The following is a 19,754-nucleotide window of genomic DNA, read 5'->3' as shown; positions in this document are numbered from 1 at the left end:
ATCTCTGGAGAAAACGAATAGGTGTCATTTCGAGTCGGGACCCTTATTCAGATTAAAAATGTGGATGCTGCCTGACCCACTGAGTTACGGCAGCATTTTGTCTTTCTGCAATATTTAATATCATTATTATGCATTAATAAAGCAGCAGGTTCTCTGACAGTGAAAAAACAAAATTTACTGGGCAAATTAAGTTTGTTTCAAGGTAACTTTAAACATGGGTAGATATGCAAAAGAGCAAGACAAAAAAAAGTGTAATAATACCCACCCATGATCACTAATGGAGGAAGTAGTACAACCTTGAAGTATAAATTGTACTTTTGGTTTAGTTTAGAAATACAGCATGGAAACAGGCCCTTCCGTCCAGAGTCCATGCTGACCAACAATCATCCATTCACAGTAGTTCTATGCTAAACCGTTGTCTAGTCTACTCCCTACACACTAGGCGTAATTTACAGAGACCAATTAACCTAACAGCTGCACGCCTTTGGCATGCGGGAGGAAACCCCAAGCAATCACAGTGAGAATGTGCGGAATCCACGAAAGATAGCACTCGATGTCAGAATGGAGCCTGGGTCTCTGGCACGATGAGGCAACAGCTCTTTCAGCTGCAATACTGTGTAGCCTTATATCATAAAAGAATCTCCGGATGCTGTAAAATAAGTTAATATACACAGACAGCGTATTTACTGTGATAATTATGGTTCAGTTTTCAGATAGAATGAAAAGTAAAAGGTTTGCAATTAATCTGCATCTGCTAAGACTGATGGGATGAGTTACTGCAACTTTATATAGAATGGATTGATGGCAGAGACACAATGTGCAATCGCAGTGATGGAAAAGAGTTATAATCTATTAATCAGGTTATTTAGGCAAGTGTCATTAATATGTATAAGATATAGAAAAACATTGTTTTTTGATTAACTCCAGGTGAGAGGAATCTGATTTTTTACAGTAGTGTTTATTTTTTACTGTTATGCATTTTATTAAAAAGTAAAATATACAGTGCAAGACAGCTCTATTTCCCAATGTTGGAGATCACTTAAGTGATACAGTGTTGACTCGCTTGATGTTTCAATAACCAAAGAATAATACTCACCCAAAACTGAACTAGAGGGCAAAATTAGAGCACATGATATTGGGGGGTAGGGTACTGACATGGATAGAAAATTGGTTGGCTGACAGGAAACAAAGAGTAGGGATAAACAGGTCCATTTAGGAATGGCAGGCAGTGATTAGTGGGGTCCCGCAAGGCTTTGTGCTGGAACCAATGTTTACAATATACATTAATGATTTAACTGAAGGAATTAAAAGTAACATTAGCAAATTTGCAGATGACACAAAGCTGGGTAGCAGGGTGAACTGTGAGGAGGATGCTATGAGGATGCAGGGTGACTTGGACAGGTTGGGTGAGTGGGCGGATGCATGGCAGATGTACTTTAATGAGGATAAATGTGAGGTTATCCACTTTGGTGGCAAAAACAGGAACGCAGATTATTATCTGAATGGTGTCGAGTGAGGAAAAGAGGAAGTACAGCGAGATAGAAACATAGAAAAAAGGTGCAGGAGGAGGCCATTCGACCCTTTGATCAAGTCTTGTGATCATGGCTGATCGTCCCCTATCAATAACCCATGCCTGCCTTCTCCCCATATCCCTTGACTCCACCAGCCCCTAGAGCTCTATCTAACTCTCTCTTAAATCCATCCAGTGACTTGGCCTCCACTGCCCTCTATGGCAGGGAATTCCATAAATTCACAACTCTCTGGGTGCAAAAGTTTTTTCTCACCTCAGTCTTAAATGACCTCCCCTTTACTCTAAGAGATCTGAGGGTCCTTGTTCATTAGTTACTGGAAGTAAGCATGCAGGTACAACAGGCAGTGAACAAAGCAAATGGCATGTTGGCCTTCATAACAAGAGGAGTTGAGTATAGGGGTAAATAGGTCCTTCTGCAGTTGTACAGGGCCCTAGTGAGACCACACCTGGAGTATTGTGTGCAGTTTTGGTCTCCAAATTTGAGGAAGGATATTCTTGCTATCGAGGGAGTGCATCATAGGTTCACGAGGTTAATTCCAGAGATGGCGGGACTGTCATTTGTTGATAGAATGGAGCGGCCGGGCTTGTATACTCTGGAATTTAGAAGGATGAGAGGGGACCTTATTGAAACATATAAGATTATTAAGGGTTTGGACATGCTAGAGGCAGGAAACATGTTTGCGATGTTGGGAGAGTCCAGAACCAGGGGCCACAGATTAAGAATAAGGGGTATTGTGGAATTCTCTGCCTCAGAAGGCAGTGGAGGCAAATTCTCTGGAGGCTTTCAAGAGAGAGTTGGATAGATCTCTTAAAGTTAGAGGAGTGAAGGGACAGGAATGGGGTACTGACTGTGGATGATCAGCAATGATCACAGTGAATGGCGGTGCTGGCTGGAAGGGCCGAATAGCCTACTCCTGCACCTACTGTCTATTGTCTATAATTTACGAACAAGCAATCAAATTCAAAATAAATTCAACCTTTTTTTAGTTTGCACAGAAAATACATTTTACGTGGATTACAAGTTTGATTGTTGAACCCAATTTGATGCGTCCTTTTCCAAATGTTTCCTTTCTAGCGAGAGAACATAATGATGGATAATTACCTGTGAAATTTCTGCTGAAACGTTGAAGCATGTGTCGGCTCCTTGAATTTTGCAATGGCTTTTCGTTGCTCTCGCATCATCTTGAAGTCCTGCAACAGCATTGCAAATGGTATAGTTTTGTAATTTGATTTTTGACAAAAAGCCGTGAAAAAGTGAGATTCAAAAGGGAACAGGATAAATACTTGAAGAGTTTCTTTTTAATATGGGAGTATAGAACTGCGGGAAAATCTGGCCAGAAGACAATAGGCAAAGCATATCCTTCTGTGCTGCCTCCTTCTGTCGTTTTATGCAATAACACAATATTCACAAATTTATCTGTTAAGACAAACCCCCAAAAACAATTGCACACTCATGTGGTAATCATAAATTAGTACAGTATCAGCTACAAGACAAACTGCAAGCACTCTGAACACCAAATACAAGTTACACCAAACTCAAGTTTAAAAATAAATTCAGATATTTTCTCTCTCTTATCTATTTTGCTTTCATTGTTCATCTTCAACTTGCACTTATTACATTCTTCACCATTCGCATTTTGTGTTGCTCCCTTATTCATTCTACAGGTCTCATGGTTTTTTATTCTCCATAATGTACTCTTTGAATGCCTGGTGAGTTATGGATGACTCAGAATTACTTAAGCTCAAATCAAAATACTAAAGCTATCCTATTCAACTCTAACCAAGGTCTGTCTCTGCCTTCAAATCCTATTTCCCTGCCAGACATGGGATTCATTGAAAACTCGCATAATTTCATTATCCTACTTAACTAAGATTAACTGAAGCTCTGCCATGAATACTCTTGCAACAGCAACATTTAAATAGCGTTGTTAAAATAATAGAACATCACAAGATACATCGCAAGAACATTATACGTCAATATTTGGCACCAAACCAAATAGGGGACGTCAGAGCTTTGTCAAAAAGCAAGCTTCAAGTAGATTTAAAAAATAGAATTGGAGAGCAGAAGATATTTATGGAGGAATACATAGAAACATAGAAACATAGAAATTAGGTGCAGGAGGAGGCCATTTGGCCCTTCCAAACCAGCACCACCATTCATTGTGATCAAGGCTGATCATCCCCAATCAGTAACCCGTGCCTGCCTTCTCCCCATATCCCTTGATTCCACTAGCCCCTAGAGCTCTAACTAACTCTCTTTTAAAATGTTCCCGTGAATTGGCCTCTACTGCCTTCTGTGGCAGAAAATTCCATAAATTCACAAAAGTTTTTTCTCATCTCAGTTGTAAATGGCCTCCCCTTTATTCTTAGACTGTGGCCCCCGGACTCACCCAACATTGGGAACATTTTTCCTGCATCTAGCTTGTCCAGTCCTTTTATCAGTTTCTGTAAGATACCCTCTCATCCTTTGAAATTCCAGTGAATACAAGCCCAGTCTTTCCAATCTTTCCTCATATGATAGTCCCGCCATCCCGGGGATTAACAACGTGAACCTCAATAGCAAGGATCTCATTCCTCCAATTAGAAGACCAAAACTGCACACAATGTTCCAGATGTGGTCTCACCAGGGCCCTGTGCAACTGCAGAAGGACCTATTTACTCTGATACTCAAATCCTCTCATTATGAAGGCCAACATGCCATTAGCTTTCTTCACTGCCTGCTGTACCTGCATGTTTACTTTCAGTGACTGGTGTACAAGGACACCCAGGTCTTGTTGCACTTCCCTTTTTCCTAATCTGACACCATTGAGATAATAATCTGCCTCCTTGCTCTTGCCGCCAAAGCTGATAACCTCACATTTATCTACATTATACTGCATCTGCCATGCATCGGCCCACTCATTCAACCTGTCTAAGTCACCCTGCAACCTCCTACTGTGTAAAGTACTGTTAACACCGAGTCATAGAACTTCATAATAAGTACTTTAATAAGGATACATACAGAAACCATAACTACAGGTACTGTAGGCTCAAAGTCGTAGCTCAAAACTGAAAGTATGATTGCTTACATTCCACTGGATGGCATGGTGGAAACTGGACGTGGATTAGGGATCGGGTCCTAAATAGCAAAACCAGACATGGATCAAATCAGAAATAGTGATTGATGTACACTAGCATCCTCTTCGCAGTTAACAATGCCACCCAGCTTTGTGTCATCTGCAAATTTGCTAGTGTTACTTTTAATTCCATCATGTAAATCATCAATATATTTTGTAAATAATTGTGGCCCCAGCACCGAGCCATGCGGCACTCCACACGACATTGCCTGCCATTCTGACAGGGACCCGTTTATTCCTACTCTTCGTTTCCTGTTTGCCAACCAATTCTCTATCCATGTCAATACCCTAATACCATGTGCTCTAATTTTGCCCATTAATCTCCTGCGTGGGACCTTATCAAAGGTTTTCTAAAAGTCCAGATCCACGACATCCACTGGCTCTCCTTCATCCATTTTACTTGTCGCATCCTCAAAAAATTCCAGAAGATCAGCGTCAAGCAGGATTTCCCCTTCATAAATCCATGCTGACGCTCCGTTATTACTTCTTTAATAATTGACTTTAAAATCTTCCCCACCACCGATTATGTCAGGCTAACAGGTCTATAATTCCCCGTTTTCTCTCTTGCTCATCTCTTGAAAAGTGGGTTAACATTAGCTACCCTCCAATCCACAGGAACTGATGAATCAATAGAACATTGGAAAATGGTCCACAATTTCTAGAGCCATCTCCTTGAGTACCCTGGGATGCAGACCATCAGGCCCTGGGGATTTATCAGCCTTCAGTCCCATAATACCCAATACTATTTCCCGCCTAATGCAAATTTATTTCAGTTCCTCTGTCTCTCTAGATCCTCTGTCCTCTAGTACATCTGGGAAATTGTTTGTGTCTTCCTTAGTGAAGAAAGAACCAAAATACCTGTTCAACTCTTCTGCCATTTCCTTGCTCCCCATACTAATTTTACCTGTTTCTGCCTTCAAGGGACTCATATGTGTCTTTACTGATCTTTTTCTCTTAACATACCTAAAGAAGCTTTTACTATCCTTCTTTATATTCTTGGCCAGCTTACCCTCGTACCTCATCTTTTCACCCCACATTGCCCTTTTTGTTACCTTCTGTTGTCCTTTGAAAGTTTCCCGATCATCTGGCTTCCCCCTACTCTTTGCTATGTTACACACATTTTGTCTTAGTTTTATTTCATCCCTAAATTCCCTTGCCTGCCATGGTTGCCTCTTACTCCCCTTAGAATCTTTCTTCCTCTTTGGAATGAAAGAAATGATCCTGCATCTTCTGGATTATGCCCAGAAATTCCTGCCATTGCTGTTCCACCATCTCTCCCGCTAGGATCCTTTTCCAGTCAACCCTGGCCAGCTCCTTTCTCATGCCTTCATAGTCCCCTTTGTTCAACTGCAACACTGACACTTCTGATTTACCCTTCTCCCTCTCAAATTGCAGATTAAAATTTATCATATTATGGTCACTACCTCTTAGCAGTTCATTTACCTTGTTCCCTTATTAAATCTGGTTCATTGGACAACACTAAATCCAGAATTGCCTTCTCTTTGGTAGGCTCCAGTACAAGCTGCTCTAAGAATCCATCTCGGAGGCACTCTACAAACTCCCTCTCTTGGGGTCCAGAAACAACGTGACTTTCCCAGTCTACCTGCATATTGAAATCTCCCATAGCCACAGTGGCATTACCTTTGTTACGTGCCATAGTTATAGACCCTCTTGATCTTTTGCTTATGATGATTATAGACATAATGGAAAGCCTTTTGGGTAAATAATTACTTAGCCAACATATAAACTATGACAAGAGTCGGTGTTTCTGTTAACTATTTTGGTTTTGCAATTTCATGGAAAGATGTTGTAGAACTCAGAGAAGGCATAAAGATAGATACCTCTTTGTGTTGGGGTCTATTGTTAATTACCCTTTCTCGGCAGTAACTGTTAATGTATTCAGTTGTCCATCTGTTCTTTAGAAAGCTGGACCAAAATCATACAATTATTAAGTTGGCAGAGCAAATGTTCCCGTGATGAGGGGGGAACTATTTATTCATTTTCTGGGTACTTAACTGCCCTTAAGAAAGGTGATCCACTGATTTTATCAACCACTGGAATGCTTCTAGTAAAAGTATCCCCACTGTGCAGTTAGGCAAGAGCCTTCTGATTTTAGACCAAGTGACGATGAATCATTGCCGAAAAGGTTACTCTATGTTGTAAGGAAATATAACATCAATCAAACATGATTTACCATTCTTAAAAACATGTTGGTTATGCCATATCATGTTAATTTATAAGAGCCCTCTGTAATATATTGAATGACAAGTTCTAACATTCCCCTCTTACAGATAAGCTAACTGCTCTATAGTGTTTAGCATTCTGTCTCTGTATCTTTCTAAATAAATTTTTTTTTTTGCAATTTTCCAAACTAATGGAACTTGTCCAAATGCAGGTATTTTTGGAAATGTAACACCAATGCATCAACTATATCACCAGCCAATGCTTTGCAGCTCAAGATGAAGTGCATCAAATCCCAGAGACTTGACAACCTTCAACAATTTGCTCAGTTTCACATTCACAGTAATAACAGTTCCTCCCTGTCTTTCAATTCCCAATTTACAGCTATTTTTGAGATACTATCTGGCATCCTTTAAAGTGCAGCCTAATGCAAAATAGTCAATGAATTCATCTGTCATCTTGCTGTTTTCCATTATTTATTCCCAAGACACTCTCCACAGGAACAAATCTAACCTCAAGTATTTTCTATTTTATCTATAAACTCATTTTCTAATTTATATTTATGGCTAGCTTTGCCTCATACATATTTCCTTCTTCTTCATCAATAACTTGCCTTTCTGTACATAAAAAATATATTCTGACCAATCTTCAAACATGTCACATGCTATGATTTTTCCCCTTAAATTTAATATCACCTTTAATTTTTTTTAGTTAATCATAAATAATGTATCCTCTTTGAAATTGTCCCTTCTTGTCAGAATGCATCGGCACACTACCCCAAATAACAACCCTACATTAGCACCAAACTACTGTAAATAAGGCTGCACCCTATCCACTGGCTTGCATTATTATGGTCTGGTTTACCAAGTATAACTCATAATTTATTGAAAACTTGTGTTCTGTACGACGCCAAGTAAAAATGGCATTGTTCTGGTCTTGATGCATATGACAATTAAATACTCTTGACTCTCTTGCTCGTTATTTTTAAGGTACCTTTAAATGTCCAACACTGCATTTTGAATGACCAATTCTTCAATATTCCAGTTGACTTTAGTTAATGTCTGCTTTCACACCCTCGTAATTGCTCTTCATTTACAGTATCAGCCTTGGATCATTTCTCTCTATACCAATCTGAATGTAAAGTTCATATTATGATTGTTGCTACTCATGATTAAATGTTGCTCCACAAACCAAGTCTACTATAGCGTGATCTTTGGTTGGCTCCAGAATGTACTATTCCAAGAAATTATCCCAAAAGCAAACCATCAACTTCTCATCCAGATCAATTTTCTCCTGTTCATTTATTTACCCAGTCTACACAGATTAAAATCAGTGAATATCACTGCACCCTTCTTCCTTTATACTCTGTACAACTATGTGGTGATGTTATAGTGGCTATAGCACCATAACACCACCCCATTCAGCTTTATTTATTGTTGCTCGCCTTGAGCGATTGGCAACTAAGATTTAAACTTCCAAATCACTTCCTATGCCATACATGGACAAGGGAAAATATGGTATGGAAGGTGAATGCATGGCATAGGGAAGATTCACATTTTTGACAATCGAGACGGGATAGTTTTCATGTAATGCAAAATTAGTCAAAACCATAATAGAATAGTTGCAACAGATTAACTGCAAAAGAGCAGATAACTGGGAGAGAGTAGCTGGCAGTTTTGACATAAGGAACGAGGGCCAACAAACGGCACATGCTTCAGTCCAGTCAGAAGCTGTGATTAACAAACTGCTGGAGGAACTCAGCCGGTCAGGGAAACGAACAAACAACATTTTGGATTGGGACCCAACAAGAAACGTTGTCTTGCCTATTTTCCTCCACGCATGCAGCCTGAGCCACTGAGTTCCACTAGCAGTTTGATTTTATGCTCAAGATTCCAGCAACTGCAGTCTCATGCGTCTCCGGATCAAGTGATTGTTGGCTAAATTTGACCGCCATCAGTAGAGGCACAAAGAAAAACGATAGGACCAGTTTTACACTATATGACACCAATCGCTAGTCATCAGTAAGTCATGACAATGATAATGGACAAATTAATTCATCAGAAGAGGAACTTTTCTTGTCCTTTTTGTGAACCAAGTTATTTTTTAGTGCTACTATTACCATCTGAAAAGCTCGGCTTGAATTATTTTTGGCCCATATGGCTCAGTTCTTCACGAGATAAATTCAAGAGCCACCAAGGGAACTCGTTATATGGACTTTCACCAAAATAAAGTCTACATTGCTCATTTAGAGTTTCCTGTCTTCCACAGTATTTTTATTCCACTGCCTCATTTGCATATTTCCAAGTTTTTTAATTTGAAATAGAGATTTTTTTTTTTGCAGACTCCGAGTTCCTAACTATCCAGTCTTTCATTTAGTGCTGGGTAATTAGTAGAGACATTCAGACTGATGCCCAGTGCTCATTAAATTACCAATTTGGGAACAAAATATCGACAGCTTTCTTCTCCTGCTATTAGCATTTTAGAATTTTTTTGCAATTGAATGCAACTACTTTTGAGTTAGTTAGCATGGTGTTCGGGAGACTTTAATATGAAAGGCATTTTGACAGTAAACCTGCAGGCATGTCAGGTGTTACCTCCTTTTAGGTTATGTCAAATGAGTGCTACACCAGTTGTGAGACTAAAAGAAACTCCATGTGTTATGTTTTGGCTGACATTCAATTTAAAAACAGCATTAAACATAAAACATATCCCCTCCAAAGGCCTTTCCAGATCACAGCAACAAATTTGCTAAAGGAAATTCTTGCAGCCGTTTTGTCTTTTCAGCTTCTGATAATGATCCAAATTATTTGTCTGCATAAAGCTACACATTAAAAAATAGTATCTTTATCCTAATAGGAAATTCACATAATTAAAAACTGAAACAAATGATGCCTTAGAAATTACAGTGGTTTAAACTGGAAACACTGATTCTCACCAACTAGCGTGCGGTCCAGACCTTCCATCTAACACATTGGATACCTTTGAACTAACTATAATTGGACTTTATCTTGCACTAAATGTGATATCCTTTATCTGTGCACTGTGGACAGCTTGATTGTAATTATGTATAGTCTTTCCTTTGACTAGATAACATGCAAACAAAACTATTCACTGTACCTCAGCATAAATGACAATAAATTAAACTAAACTAAACTGATAGCTTTGCAGGACATTGAATAGATAATTGATGAATTCAATAACTTTGCCAGCAGATATTGGATCAACCAGGTGGCTTACCATTCCATTCCATTATAAGGGACACAACATGAAGTTTATTGGTAAAGGCAAAAAAAAAATCGAAAGTTTGCACACAGACTTTATAAAACTGTGTAGAGCAGAGAAGACAGGAAATTCTACCAGATAGACACTGTGTCTGAATATGTACACTACTAAAGCTGAAACAAAATGGGCATGGGGTGAAAAATTCACCGTTGTCAATGATATAACCCTGCTTGAATTTCACAATATTTGAATATTAAAGAAGGGCAAGTGAAACTACAAAGTAGATGCGTTTATGAGGATAAGCACCCAAAAACACGCTCAAACACTGGTGGAAGTTGAAATGCCAATAAACAAAAGTTACAAAAGTTAAATTGTAAAAGTGATGTACATTCCCCTGCAACCGCAATAGATGCAACACCTGTCCTTGTACCTCCTCCCATCGAGTCCATCCAGGGACCCTCACAGTCCTTTCAGTTGAAACAATTTACATGTATTTCCTCTAACCTCATTGACTGCATCCAATGACCAATGTAGGCTCCTGTACATCGACAAGACGTAGACTCAGTGACCATTTCGCTGAACACTTACTCCCAATCCGCCAAGGCCTATTGGATCACCCGGTTGCCATCCATTTCAACTCCCCTTCCCATTCCCAAGAAGCGATAGCCTTTTTGTTCTGTGCCTCCTCCATTGCCAGAGAGGCCACACACAAATTGGAGGAACCGCACCTCATATTTTGCTTGGGTTGATCCTTTATAAACCTCAACATATACAATACTCATCTGCAAAACTCCTTAAGCAAGTTCCTCGAGTCATCTTCTCCATTGTTCCCAATAAATGTAATCATTAAATCTAGCCATATGCAAATTCTCCAGGTTTGGATAACCTTACAATCTTCTCCAGGCTCAAACAATGCACTTGCCCTCTGCCATTCGCATCCCCATCAATCCCACAAATACACAAGAAAATAATACAATTATGCAACAAGCCGGGCGGCATTTGCAAATCGAAAAACAAATTTAACATTTGAGAAGCAAAGAACTGCAGATGCTGGTTTCTACCAAAGATAGACACAAAGTGCTGGAGTAACTCAGCGGCTCAGGCAGCATCTCTGGAGAAAAAGGATAGGGTTGGGACCCTTCGCCTAAGGAAGGGTCCCAACCCAAAACGTCTCCTATCCTTATTCTTCAGAGATGCTGTGTGACCCAGAGTTACTCCAGCACGTTGTGGTTCTCTTCAACATTTTAGATCAATGACAGAATTTTCTTCTAGCTCAGATTCTCTTTTAAATTCTTCAGTATTCTGAACTCAAGAGTTGGCTTTTGCATCACCCTTCCTCGACAACATATTCTTCGGTCTATTTTACGCAATTCTCTGAATAACATGGAATTAATACCAATAGTTGAGCGATAAAATCAAATAAATATCTGGGACGACCAATACAACAAACAGTATTAAATGGATTATTTTAATGGATGCCAGAAACCTGAAATAAAAACAGAAAATGTTGGGGAAAAAATTAGCAGGTCACGTTGCATGTATGCAGAGTGAAACAGTCAAACTGAAACATTACTTTGCTTCACTTTCACGACCTACTGAATATTTTCTGTTTTTAGACAGGATCAAACCATTGCCAAGGGGAGTGCAAAGATTTGCAAAGGACACCAAGTTTAAATCGGATTTTGAATTGAACCTCACATTGTTTACCTGCAATGCATTAAGCAGAGTCATGAATATATTAATCAATAGAGCACAAAATGGCAGTTGTCTGTTATTGTACAAAATACAACCACAGCTGGTTAAAAATAAGGCACACTGAAGTTGTGCAATGACAAGCGCCTCCACACACAAATGATCAGATTAAAACAAATCAGATTTTCACCGTGGAATAATTAAGAATGAGAAGGAGCCCTTAAGAAGACAGCAGCTGAAGGCCAAGCAAAATGTGCATTATATAAAAGTTAATGAGGAAGCGAAGTACAACTGTAGATTTGAAAACCTGCAGGTTTTGTAGTTATAGCAATGGAATACTACTTGACAGCACTTATTAAATTTTGGCTTTATGACAAAAACATTCACTTCAAGTATCTGCAATTAAAAAAAAAACATAATTGACTATGAGTGATCATACTGTACATGTGCATCAGGGGACTTTTCCTTGAGAAATAACTGGAGACATAAACCTAGAAGCATTATTGGTTGCAAACAGATATTAAAAGGTAAATTATTCAATGTAAGATTCAGCAATCTGCTTTCTATGAAGAAGTTATGCACTATACATCCTGCTTAACTAGAAATATCAGTGCTACCTGTCCCATGAATAAATCCTGGCAGAAACCCAAGGAATAATGTCCCTGCACATTTTAACACCTAATTAGCGTCACACTTAAAATAGTAGAGAGAGAAGGTGCGCTGAAAGGCAGAAAATGAAGCAGACTGTAGGAAGAATAATTTATATATGATACAGACCAAGTAACGGCTCCATGGTTGAACCATATCCAACCCTGTCTTTTCTGAGACTGAAGGGTCTCGACCCGAAACTTCACCCATTCCTTCTCTCCAGAGATGCTGCCTGTCCCGCTGAGTTACTCCAGCATTTTGTTTCTACCTGTCTTTTCAACTATAATTTATCTTGTTCAACAAATTTTATCCATACCATTGAATTTCCTCATATTTTTTCATTCAAATATAAAGATGTGAATATATCAGTGAATAATTAAATATATATACATACATTTACTCAATTGCCTTCATCTACCTAATTAGTTACCTCAACAATTTGCAGACAATTTAGTTTTTAATACATTCCTGTCAGTTATCTTTTGTTCACTAATTTTGTACCAATTTATCAGTCCTTAAGAATATGGAACAGTATAGCACAGGAACAGATCTTTCAGTTCACCATGTTTGTGCTGACCATGATGCAAATCTAAATTAATCCCATCTGCCAGTACATGGACTATCTCCATCTGTTTACTACCTGCTCATGTATTTGTGTAAATGCCTCTGAAAAGTTACTTCTGAAGGGCCTGTCCCACTAGGGCATCATTTGCGCGTCACGGAGGTGGCGCATCACGACGTGTAAATGATGTCACGTCATGCGTCGTGACGCGTAAATGATGTTGCGTAAATGGCGCGCAAATAACGCCCAAGTGGGACAGTCCCTTTACTGCTTCTTACATCTCTCTGGCAGCGCATTCCAGGCACCTACCACTTGCTGCGTAAAAGAACTTGCCTTACAAATCTCCTTTAAACCACTTCCTCTCCCGTTTAATCTAGATGTTCTGGTGTTGAGCATCTTGACTCTGGGAGAAGATCTCTGACCATTTATACTATCCATGTCGCTCATAATTTCATGCACCTTTAGCAGATCGACCCTCAGCTTCTGGCATGCCAGATGAAACAATCCAAGTTTGTCCAACCTCTCCTCATAGCTAATACTATCCAATCTAGTGCTCGTGAACATTTTCTGCACTCTCAAAAGCGTCCACATGCTTCCCATACAGTAGACTGGAACTGCACACAATACTGAACAATGTGCCTAACCTCAGTTTTATGCAATTGAGAATGTCTTACCCCAAAGAAGGCTCCCCAATAATTTTCCCGCCAGTGACGCAATGCGCCTCGGCCTATAATTCCTGCATTATCCCAGTTGTCCTTTTTAAACAAAGGAACAACTTTGGCTATTTTTCAATCAATCAACTGGCACTTCACCCATGGCTAAAGAGGATACAAAGATCTCTGTCAAGGTCTCAGAAGTTTCCTCCCTTGCTTCCCTCACTATCCTGGGAAAAATCTCATCTGGCCGTTCAAGATAAAATGCCATAGAATATCAACACACCCTTCCCTAATTTCACCATTATCAATGTAATTTTACTTCGTGATTACCAAAGTGAAATATTCATTAAGTAAATGTGGTGAATTCAGAATTTTCTGTCAGAAGACATCTAACCAGGCAAGCTTATTTGATGGTATTCTCTAATGACAGCAGTTTACATATCCTGCAACGTGAAGATGCTGTTGGAGCAGTAACAAGCAATACAAGCCAGGCTTCCACATTTAAACCAGGAACTAAAGTGCTTCTGCAGACACAGGCCAATATTCTGTTTGAATTTCAAAAGTCCATTGAGAATTCTAGCAGGAAAACCACACATCATTTCTCCCACCTTAATAATTCTCTCCCAATTAAAGTTGCACTAAAGTTGCACAACTTTAAAAACAATTTACCACAATTGACTTAATTAGAATTGCTAAGTCTAAAGTACTTGTGTTTCTCCCCAATACACTTGCTTCAACCCTTTGATGCACTTCTACCCACCAGAACCAGGTGCATGAACTATATTTTGTTTTGACAGTTATCACTGCCAGCACATCTCCAAAAAGCAACTTAAAATACAAGGAGCAATAAAGTGGTTCGACTATTCCACAAGCTCTTATCTGGAATACAACAGCAATTCCTTTTGGTGTTTAGCTAAATAGCCCCCAAATTTCTCTGCAAATACTTGAAATGGTATTTATATCTGAGTATCATTAGGGGAAACTGGGTTCAAATAAATTCTCATAAAAAGAAATTACGAACCAAAATTTCTGTATTTTCAGCTTATCAAGAATTCATCTGAATGGTTGGCAGAAATGGATAGAAATTGATCCCGCGAGAATCCAGTTAATTTGTTCACTCCAGTTTTACTTGGAGGACTTGACTCAGAATGACAGTTAATAGGAGTTATTCAACCCCTGCCAATAATAGCAATGCATTTGGCCAGTCATAAATTCTTTCCCTCTGAAGTGATTACCAATTGCTTTAAAATGAATTAGCCAGCTTCTTAATTTAATCTGAATGTGTAATAATACTGATTTTTTAACCATTCACTGAAAACTTACATCTATTTCAAAATTATTTTTAAAAAATGAAGCTGCTGGAAATCTGAAATAGAAGCAGAAAATACTGGAAACACTCAATATATCAGGCTGTATTTGTGCAAAGAGAAATACTTTAAGATCTGAAACTCCTTATCCCTCAACTGATCTTTCCAAAGAGGTTGCCTAACCTACCAAGTGTTTCCAGCAATTACTGTTTTTATTTTCCATTTATTTGTCATTTATTGTAACCTGCTCTCACAACCTCATCTTTATCAACAACTATCTTTGACTTTGATTTATTCCATAAGATATTTGAGTGATGGGTCTCTCTAAAGACATTACTGCACTTGCTGAATGTCTTTATTTCAGATATACAGTATCTGAAGTATTTCCCTTTAAAGTTTTTCTGCTATAATACTTTCAAAATCATATTTTAAAATATGAAAATATTAAATATTAAACTATTTTAAAATTATTTACCGATGAGGGATAAAACAACATACATTATTGTGGAAAATGCTGTAAGTTGGCAAAGGCAGAGGGGGAAACGTGAATAAAGTAAGACCACTGGGCTTTGTGGACAAATTAGAACATGTGAGTGACAGCTTAACTAACAACAAAGATGGCCAGTCAAAAGCCAATGAAGGTGTAAAGCAGTGCAAGAACAAGCTCTAGACGAGAGGGATGGGAAAGTGTGAATTGTTTTACCAGTTCTGAGGTAGGCCAGTCCTTGATTCCAGCTTTTACGCATTTGTGCAGTCAAGTTCCTGAACACTACAGAGCACTAACTTCAACTATGAACATCTATGGACTGTCTCGGGTTGCATTAATTTTTTTTGCATTTTTTTAAAAATTTCACTAATATTGTGATTATTGTTATTGAATTCATTTATTATATATCATCTATGTATATTGTGTTTACAGGTCTGTTCTGCTGCTGCAAGTAAGAATTTCATTGTTCCATCGCTGGTACATATGACAATTAAACACTCTTGATTCAACTCTTGACACTTAACTGGTATTATTACATAGTTAATGGAAGATGACAAAAAACATCTGATTAATGCATCATCATTTTATTTAACCTACAAAATTAAAGCGTTAACTTATTAAAAAAAGATCCATGATTTCCAAACCACGGCATAAAGAAACCATCCAAGATGCAGCGATATGAAAAAATGGTCAAGGGCAAAGAATCCCAAGACAAATGAGATGGAAGAAAGTGTTAAGACTCGAGGTAAATTATAGAGCAGAATTTGGGTGATGCACAGCAATCTACATCCAAATCCAGACACTTCTGTCAATGAGGGTGACAAGCTAAGACAGGATGCTGCCATCTGTGCATTAGAAAAGGCGTAAACCATGTAAAAAGCTGTATGCTAATACATGTCCTGCAAATCATAAAATTTACCAGAAGCTGCAATTTATTGTTCCCACATATTATCACATTCTTTAAACTATTTAATCCAACATGGTAGTACTTACCAACAATAAATGTCTGATAAACTTTACACAAACATTAGGTTCATAGATTTAAAAGAATCAAAGCAGATTTTTAATAGTCTTACAATAATTTGTGTGATAAAAAATGCATGCAAGAGGTCATTTACCTGAATAGGTCCAACTGACATCAGCAGGTTTTTCAACTGGATATCAGTGGTTGAAGAAGAAAGCCCTTCAATTGACACCACACATGGTTGAGGTCTGCATTCCACCACTCGCAGATTCTGTTTATGTTGCATCATGCGTCCTCGGCCCATCTGGCCTGGTAATGCTATGCTGCGCCCCTGCATAATGACCTGTAGAGAACACAGCACTCAGCCAATTTATTTTGTCCTTGGGGTGTCAGCTTGTGGCTCGAAACTTTCCATGGGTCATATAGTGGCTTCACAGCAACGTGGTATGACCGTACAGTTTAAGACAAGGTTATATCTTTGAAGGTTTTGTGCCCTGTATTTATCTAATAACCATGAGCCCTTAAATCTTGCATCAATTTCAGTACTTTCAACTTGAAACAATATTATAACAACATGATCTAATTTATATGCGCATCTATGTGCCATCTTTATCCTGTCTGGTATGTCTCCAGACCCACAGCATGTTGTTGACTTTAAACTGCCCCTGAAATCACCCAGCAAGCCATCCTGATGTAACAAACTGTGACTTCAAAGCACAAGAATAAATATGGATCAACTATCCTTTATTGACCTCGGTAACAGTCTTGGTGTCAAACACACAACCAGCAGAGTCAACCCTGTAAAGTCCTCCTCTCATCACCAGGGGACCTCTGGCTAATTTAAGAGAACTGTCCCACAGATTAGCCGTGCAATAGCAAAGTCATACTCAGAGAATAGCATTTCTCAGCCCATGCCCCAGACTCCAAGTTTATGGCCTGCCTGTATGGCAAGGCTAATGCATCAGAGTAGCAGCATAGTACATGGTTAGATGGAATGAGCCATGGAGTCAGAGTCATACAACATGGAAACAGGCTCTTCAGTCTGTGGTAACCATCAACAATTCAACCACCCACACTCGTCCTAAACTAGATGTTACTCCTATGTTATGGCCATTCAGATAATGGAAATTCGCCCTTACAGAATCCACACACTGTACAAAGATTGAAGATACGGAATAAAATTAGTTCTCTTGGAATTTGTTTGGAAAAAGGGGAAATAAATCCCCCCCCCCCAACATCTTTCTTGATGCAAGTGCAGATGTCGTGGAAATCTCAATTGGAGCAGATTTCCATGAATGCACACAGCCTCCTGCAAGACTGGAATCGCTTTATAATCCTTTTGTTATTTGCGTGAACACATTCCTGTCAACTCCCAACATAATTTACCACTCCCCTGCACACAATGGACAATTCACAGCAGCCAATTGAGAGCACTGGACAGAGTGAAAGCTAGTGAACCAGACAACATCCCAACAGCAGCGCTGATGACCAACTCTCCGGTTCTAATTGTAACTCAAGCCAAGCTCTTGTGTTACGGTTAACACATGGGCATCTACGCAACATAGAAAATGACCCAGGTCTGTCATGTTCATTAAATACTTCCAAATCAATCTAAGAGCATGAAAATCAAGACCAAACAAGTATTTAACACTTTCAGCCAGCTCTGCCATGCATCAAAATCCCAGCTAGTCATATACCTCTGCCGTTGCCCTGTATTATTCCCTTATCCTCTCAATATCCAGATATTTATTGATTTCGTTCTGAGTAAATGGCGATGACTATCTTCTACTGTAGAGAATTGCAAATAGTTAACCATGTTCAGGTGCTTCATGAATGACCTTCATGCAATCATGAGATCAGAAGTTTGCTGATGATTGTTCCATTTGAAACTCTTCAGATAATGAAGCAGTCCACAACCAAATGCAGCAAGATCTGGACAATATCCAGCCTGGGCTGATAGATGCAAGTAATATTCGCACCACATTGTGCCAGACAATGACGATATCCCTCAAGGGAAAATTCCACTATTACTCCCCGACCTTCAATGGCATTACTAATCTCCACTCTTGATATAATGGTGGTTGCAACCATTGACCAGAAATTGAACTGGAGTAGCCATAAACTCAATGTGGCTACAAAAGCAGGTCAGGGGCTAGGAATCCTGCCTACACACACAAAGCTCAAGTTCGGAGTATGATGGAATATTTTCCATTAGCCTCATTGAGTGGAATTTGAAAACAATCAAGAAGCTCAACATCACATAGTACATAGCAGCAAGCTTAAAAGGCACCGTCCACAACAATCCATTCACTTCACCGATGCACTATGGCAACAGTTTGTACCATCAACAGGATTAATTGCACCAAACTCACAATCTCTACCAGCTAGAAGGATAACGAAAGCAAAGACATGGAAACACCATTATATGGAAGTTCTACAAGCCACAAACCCATCCTGTCTTGAAAATGTATTATCAATGGATCATAATCCTTAAATTCTCTCAACAATACTGTGGCTTAAGAAGGCAGCTCACCAGCACCTTCTGGCAACAAGGGATGGGCAATTAAAAGGCTACCCGTGCAAAGGCCACGTCCCTTTAATGAATATTTTAAAGAAACATCATCAATTTAAAGTCAGTTAGTTTGCAAAGAAAGACCAGTAGAACCAGCTCAGGGAATCCAAGATGGAATAGATTGCCACTTGGCCAACACAAAGAACATAAATCAATTACAATGCAATTAAGGGCATGCTGCACATAATTAGCAAAAGCTCCAATAGAAACCAGATGTAATGAAAGCATAGACCTCGCTCAACTCTTTGGTAAAAGTCCTGAAACATCAGGAAATGATTATTCAAACCTCAGCCTCAAATTTCTAAGAGACGATAATTAAATCGGCAAGTTAAATGTAAAGTGAAATCTAAGCAAATTCAACAAGCTTATCTCAGCTGCAAGTTAAAGTTTGGTAAGCCTGAACAAAAATCATGCTCTGCACTCGAACAATAATCATTATTGAAGATTATCTAGATTTGGAATTGATAATAACTGGACATCAGTAGAAATGGTGTGACATACATCACTGACTCAACAGCCAAGACAAGAGAGAGATCTGGAGCCTTGAAGCCTATAACAACGCTAAAGGGTGACAAGTGTCATTTGGAATGTATGTAAATAAGATATAATCAATTGAAAACTTTACTTAATTAAATTTCATTTAATGACAGCATAGGACAGAAATTTCATTTAACAGGACAGCTGGGGTTTAGACTAAAAGTTCCTGATGTATCAGACAACATAGAAACATAGAAATTAACAGGAGGTTCGGCCCTTCGAGCCTGCACCGCCATTCAATATTATGGCTTAATCATCCAGACTAAAAGTACCTCCTTC

General features: G+C 38.9%; 1 protein-coding gene across 2 annotated transcripts in view; it reads right to left on the bottom strand.

Moving 5' to 3' along the window:
- rbm33a (RNA binding motif protein 33a) overlaps positions 1-19,754 on the bottom strand; it is a 150,616-nt gene that overhangs the window by 8,356 nt on the left and 122,506 nt on the right. For both annotated transcript variants that reach the window (XM_055664312.1, XM_055664313.1), the window contains 2 exons: positions 16,521-16,709; positions 2,634-2,722 (listed from right to left, as the gene is read on the bottom strand). In XM_055664312.1, the coding sequence (XP_055520287.1) occupies positions 2,634-2,722; positions 16,521-16,709 (278 nt within the window). The remainder of the gene's footprint in view (positions 1-2,633; positions 2,723-16,520; positions 16,710-19,754) is intronic.

The sequence above is a fragment of the Leucoraja erinacea genome, chromosome 2 (genome assembly GCF_028641065.1).
Source record: "Leucoraja erinacea ecotype New England chromosome 2, Leri_hhj_1, whole genome shotgun sequence".
Lineage (NCBI taxonomy): Eukaryota > Metazoa > Chordata > Chondrichthyes > Rajiformes > Rajidae > Leucoraja > Leucoraja erinaceus.
The sequence above is the reverse complement of the archived record's forward strand: the minus strand, read 5'-3'. Positions and strand labels throughout refer to the sequence as shown.